The sequence below is a fragment of the Numida meleagris genome, chromosome 2 (genome assembly GCF_002078875.1).
Source record: "Numida meleagris isolate 19003 breed g44 Domestic line chromosome 2, NumMel1.0, whole genome shotgun sequence".
NCBI classification, from domain to species: Eukaryota; Metazoa; Chordata; class Aves; order Galliformes; family Numididae; genus Numida; species Numida meleagris.
Window position 1 is genome coordinate 127,069,452 of NC_034410.1, and position 6,000 is coordinate 127,075,451.

At 40.5% G+C, this 6,000-nt stretch overlaps 1 protein-coding gene across 1 annotated transcript in view; it reads left to right on the forward strand.

The window, feature by feature from the left end:
• Positions 1-4,351, forward strand: part of SPAG1 (sperm associated antigen 1) — a 37,498-nt gene extending 33,147 nt beyond the window's left edge. Inside the window, exons 17-19 of the mRNA XM_021386684.1 lie at positions 915-1,079; positions 2,642-3,013; positions 3,161-4,351. Of these exons, the coding sequence (XP_021242359.1) occupies positions 915-1,079; positions 2,642-3,013; positions 3,161-3,292 (669 nt within the window). The 3' untranslated portion in view covers positions 3,293-4,351. The remainder of the gene's footprint in view (positions 1-914; positions 1,080-2,641; positions 3,014-3,160) is intronic.

The window sequence follows — 6,000 nt, forward strand, 5'->3', positions numbered from 1 at the left end:
TTGAGATGCTGAGGAAAGATGTCAACTGGTGATGCAACAGAGGATTGTGGGTTTTTTCTTTTTTTTTTTTTCTGTGATAAGGGCCTTATGACACTGATTGGGAACAGAGGAAATACTGGGTCCCTCACTTTTCGGTTTCTGATGTGCACAATCTTTTAGTCTCATCTCCTGTTACATGTTATTCTAATTTTTGATACTCCAGCCCCCAAGGTAACTTGGTTTTTTCCACATGGTATTTCAGCCTTCCTCAGAATTGATGCTGCTTTGAACTTTGTTTCTCTGGAAATTTAATGTAAAAATAAGTAATATTTAATGTCAAATTTTGCAATGAAAGCATTAAATAAATGACAAGACTGATTCTGGAAGAACTGTGTCCTGATGTCACTCTGTCTTTGTATTGGTTCTTCTGTAGTTTATCCTAGAATTCATAATATTATCTCAATCTTCTCAAGTACAACCAGGAATTTTCTGTGTCAGCCCATTCAAGATGAGTTATTGAAATGATGCCCAGAAGGCATGGTTTTAATTTAAGCTTAATTTGACCTTTTGTCAAAGTATGCAAACTGTCGATGGAATTGCGCTGAGGAGGTATTAACATTTTAATTACGCTTAAAAGCAGCAATCTTCAGAAATCTATTCTCTAATACCAGGAAATGTTTTTCAGAGCATAAATTAATTCATACTACATATTTCATATCAGAGTATTTAGTCATAAAGTATTCAAACTCATCCTTGGTTTCCTTTTTTCTTCCTTTAAGAATTACACCGTATTTAGATTATTTTTGTCTATTTAGTGTCAAGATTTCAGCATTTCTGTTTCTCTTAATTGTAAAGGACAGTATGATACTTGTAATTTATTTGATTTTTCCAGTGGTGTGTTTATGAAAAAAAAAAAAATTCTCTTTTACTTACAGAACTATGAAGCCAGTGTCGATGATCTCAAGAAGGTTCTTCTAATAGATCCACGTGTTCTTGAAGCAAAAAATGAACTAGAGGAGATAACCCAACTGCTCAGCCTTGGCAGCGTTGCTGTAGCTGATTGTCAACAAAAGCAAAGGAAGAAGATAACCATACAAGAGGTATATCTGTTCATTTTTACAAGCAAGCAGTACAGAAGCCGTACATTTGAAAAGATAGTAGTAAAGCCTTTGCTTCTTAGCTCTACACCTGTTTTAGGCAGAGTTGTATTTTTAGCATTGTTTCAGGAGCATGTTGGAGGACGCTCGCATACGATGTGTTCGACATCCACTCTGTTCTGTAGCAAAGCTTTGCCTGCTTCGAGGTGCATTCAGAACCACAGCAGAAGTGAAAAATGTACATTTAGATGGCAAGAAGCTTGAGCATGTGCTCTTAGTAATCAAAAACTGCTTAGACTTTGAAATAGTAATTTTACAGGACATGGCTGTCCAAGAGCAGGTTTGCTTTTTAAGTCTGAGCTACTCTGGCAACCTCTGGCAAAGGTTGTTAGCAACGTGCCAGCTGTTGTTGTGCTAGTAGTAAAGCTACTGGCGTGAAGGATGAAATCCTTCCTTAGAAAGCAGCGGTACGGGTGAAATATCGTCTGCAGAATCTTGCAAAAGAAATGCACGATTGAACATTACGAGCTGGATCAAAATAATAGCTTTGCAGAGTTTTTTGAATTCAGTGGTGAGGGGATTTTCTGTCACCTGATGTTTTTCAAGTGTAACTTGGATGGTCCTTTAAGAATGTTTTTTTCCCCTTCCCCATTTAAAATATGTAGTTTCCAGTCTGTGCATTGTTAAACTGAGACTGTAGTTCGGATTGTGTAATTTCAAAATGATGGAGTATTGGAAATGGCGGTTACTAAATATAGAAACAATTTGTTTTATTGATATACTTCACAGCGTCACAAGTTTGTAGGATTTTATGTAAGCGGTATAAGCTGGGAGTAGTGTTAGTTAAGCTGTGAGTTGTGACAGAGGGACTGAGGGCGTTCAGAGAAGCTCTGGGCAGTGAATGCACTGCTTGGAGACCAGCTACCTACATGACTGGCAGTGGTAATTTTTCCAGGGCTGGGGCAGGAAGCACTGATATTTGCTATCGTAATTGCAGCTGCCCCTTTAGAGAGCTGCCCCTGACTTACCTACGTGGGAATTCTGTCAAAGCAGACTGCAAATGATGAAACTCTGTACAGGCTGCAAGTTGGGGAGAAGGGGGAATACAGGCAATTAGACCCCAGTGAGCCTTCTGCTTCCACAGCAAGTCCACTAACATCAACCTGATGCAGCTGCTGTATGCCTGTAATATGCTGAAGTCAAAGCAGTGAAAATGAAACTGTAAATGAAAAGTGTACAGAGACTGAACTTCAGTTCTGCTTGCGTTCTGTAACGTCATGTTTAATACATGTATGCCGTCCTTCTTAGCTCTCTCCTGGTGTGCTTCAGTTGTCTTTCTAGAGCGGAATGCCAAGCAATGAAACAAAATGTAAAATACAGATTTTGACTAGGAAACCTTTAAGGCTAAATGAGGGACATACCATTCTGAGGGGAAGAACGCCAAGAAACATAGGAGCCTTGCTTTTATGAAGAGTAAAATGACAGCTTTAATTTAGAGATGTTATTGTTGAATGTACACGTGCCATTTATGGAATTAATGGTTTGATGCCGTTTCTTTTGTGAAGGTAACTGATGAACAGGAAGAGGGGCAGCTTGCGACATCAGAAGACGTTGTGGCTGATGATGCTAGCTCTAAAGAAGCAGTTCAGAAGAGCATGCCATCGAACACCTGTGAAAAACTGACGATTTCTGAACCGTCCAATGCCTATGACTTTGGTCAAATTATAAATGCAGTGAATGCCAATAAGGATCAATCTGCTTGTGCAGATCTTCTAACAATTACTGATCCAAAAAAACTGCCAGTGCTGCTAAGTAACAAACTTGAAGGAGAGATCTTTTTGATTTTCATCCAGTCATTGGAACATTATGTCCTTGGAAAAGATCCCGGCCTTGTATATCAGCATCTTTTCTACTTGAGCAAAGCAGAAAGATTTAAGGTAAGAAATTGGGTTAAGTGAGTACTTAAACAAATTTAGAAGGAGTTTCATATTTCAATACGAAATGATAAAGTGATTGTTATATTTCTGTCAGGTGCTATGATCTTCAGTTCCCTGTGCTGATCATATAATTATCTGTTTTCTCAGGTGGTGCTGGCTCTTCTCAGCAAAAATGAAAAAGAACAGGTTCGGCGACTGTTTGATTTGCTCATGGAAAACCAGAACCATCAGTTCTCTTCAGAAGAACTTGACAGCCTTAAAAAGGTCTATGAACTTTAAGAAGTTAAAATGCATTTGTCGTGTGGATAGAGTTGCTGGTTATGAGATATTGTGTGAACTCTGCAAACATGTGTGGGTTGAAGTGGGTCTCTACATGGACTGTATGAATTCTATTTTATTTTGACAGCATACACATGTTTAAAACTTGCTGCTCTTTTTTTTTCTTTTGAGTTGTATACAGTTTTAGTCTAGAATTTAATGCATGTCTTTGTGTTCAGTTATGGAGTTCATGTTTGGCATCCTGATTTTAGACACAGAAATATATATTTTGCATTTATATATAGCATGAAATACCTTGCTGGTACAATAGAAATGCACTTTCAGTCATCACATGTTCTGTCACTCTGTGGGTTGTACGCTCTTGCGGTAAAGAAGCACCTTCAAGACAAGCGGGTCTGTTAGCAATAGCTTTGCTATAAAGAATTTACAACAAGTATCAACATTTTTCAAATAAACTGCACAGCCCATCTGTTTTTCAGCCCCCCCCCCCCCCCCTCCCGGCCTGTACAAAACAGATGTAAATATTTGTGGTGCTGTACAAAGACGAATGAATAATATATTAGCTTGTCATGGAACATTTTGACTCAAGATAATTAATTATTAACTAGATGGGCACTTTTTTAAATGGCAAACAAACGAGTAAGTTTTAGTGCACAGAGAACTCTGGGTGGAAGGATTGCTCGTTTGCACAGCTCTTACAGGAACAAATGGCTGCATTTAAAAATAAAAATCTTTAACTCCTAGTTTGTAATTGGATTACTTAAAATACCAGCTACTTCTGTGTACAGGCATATTCCTACAGCTAAAACTAAGACTGTGTTGTGGAGCAGCTGGGTTTTCTTGCAGGCAGTACTGTGTTTTAGATTTGATTCTGACAAAGCTCCAGTTTTCAAGATGAGGTGTTAAAACTTTTCACGTGCCCCAATGCCTTCTTGGCACGTGCAGTGTAAATTACATCCAGCTCACAAGTGCTGCAGGAGGATCCTTAAAGATGTTGTTCCAATGAAATCTTTTCTCAGGTGAATTAAAAAAAATAAATAAAAGTCTTTTTCCTGAAAAGTGCAATTTATGGATTCTTACTTTTGCTTCTCCCCTCTTCAAGCTTATAGTTCTGACGTGATTTAGGAGTTTGGTTTTGAAGTAGACTACCGAGAACGAAGCTTGTAATTCCTAAAACACTGACAGCAGAACTGATGGGTTTTGTTCTTAAATAAATGTCCTCTTTCTGTGAGATGCCCTGTAGCCGAGAGAGCTCTACAGCTACAGCCAATTGCACTGAGCCAACAAAGTGCCAGGCTGCTTCCTTCTTCACAGGAGCCAGATATTCCCAGTCCCTAATCCTTGTGATAGTGATCTCAGTCATTCCTGCTGTAGCTTTGTATGGTTGGATGGGGCGCTGGGCAGTAGTGCTACCTGGGGCAGGGGGTTGGAACCTGGTGCTCCTTGAGGTCCTTCCAACCCAAGCCATTCTATGATTCTATATATGCATAGAGTTGAGCATATTTTGTTTTTGTTTATTTCATCATGTATTTAGAAAGACAATACCCTATGAAACTGAATTGTTTTCTTAAATGGGATGAAACTGTCTTCTGTAGCAGATATACAGCTTTGCTACATCAATTACGCATGTTTCTCCAGTGGTAGATTTTCTTGTTTCTGCAGGGAGAGCTTTGCAAGTAGCTAGTTTTGTAACTAGCGATGGAAATAATCTTGTTAAGTTCCTGTAATGGTGAGAACATTTCCCGAATGCATCAGAGAAATGCTGAATGTCAGGTGAGACAGAGGCAGAACTGAGGAAGAGCTCAGCTGTAATTACCTCTCAGTCAGAAGTCCCAAATGGAGAACCGCAGCTACCCTGCCATCCAGCTGCCATCAGAGCTTTGTGTCCCTGCAGTCCAGATGCAGTCAGCAGGAGATTAAATGACAAACGTCCCCTCATCTGAATAATCACTTTGCCAATCTCCTAAAGTGCAGAGATGAGCGTTACCCCATCTCTGCTCAATGGACAGTAAGAGGGGGAGGAGCACGCTTGGTAGAAGACCTAACCGTGGCCTGCTGCTGCAGGAGGAGCAGCCGGGGGCAGTGTGGGCCCAGAGTGGCCGTAAGCACAGCAAGCAGTGGAGTGAAAACACTGCACAGTTTATGTGTGATAACCAGGCATGGCCTGAGGGGTTAATTCAGGGGTGGGAAGCCCTCATTTTAGTGCAAGTGGAGAAGTTGCGGTTTTCTTCCCTTAAAGGAAGACAACTGGGTAGAGAATAGAGCAGGCCATGGTACGCTGTTGTTATTTTGTCCCTTCCAAGGTATTTTTGAAATTTTAGTGAAGTTGTATCCAAGTCAATGGGTATTTATGGCAAGAGGTGCCATGAGGAATGAGTGGCAGCAGGTGCTTCTCTGCAAGGGCCTTCCACCGCTCCTTTCACTCCTCCTTCGTGGCACAGCCAGCAGGAGCTGGCACGGGCCATACTGGCAGACCACTCTGCCACGTGGCCTTGGAACCAATGAAGCCAGCAGAAGTGGTTCCCACCATAAAACTCTCCAAAGAAAAGGAAAGGGGAAAGGAAAGAAAAAGTAACAACCACCAAACAGGTATTTCTTCCCTTTTATCACATCAAAATTAAACACATTCTCCGTTCCTTGCTTAGGAGTACAGAGAGGTATTGCTTGTTAGGCCACAAAGACACTTCCCAGTGAGGTGGCTGCAAATT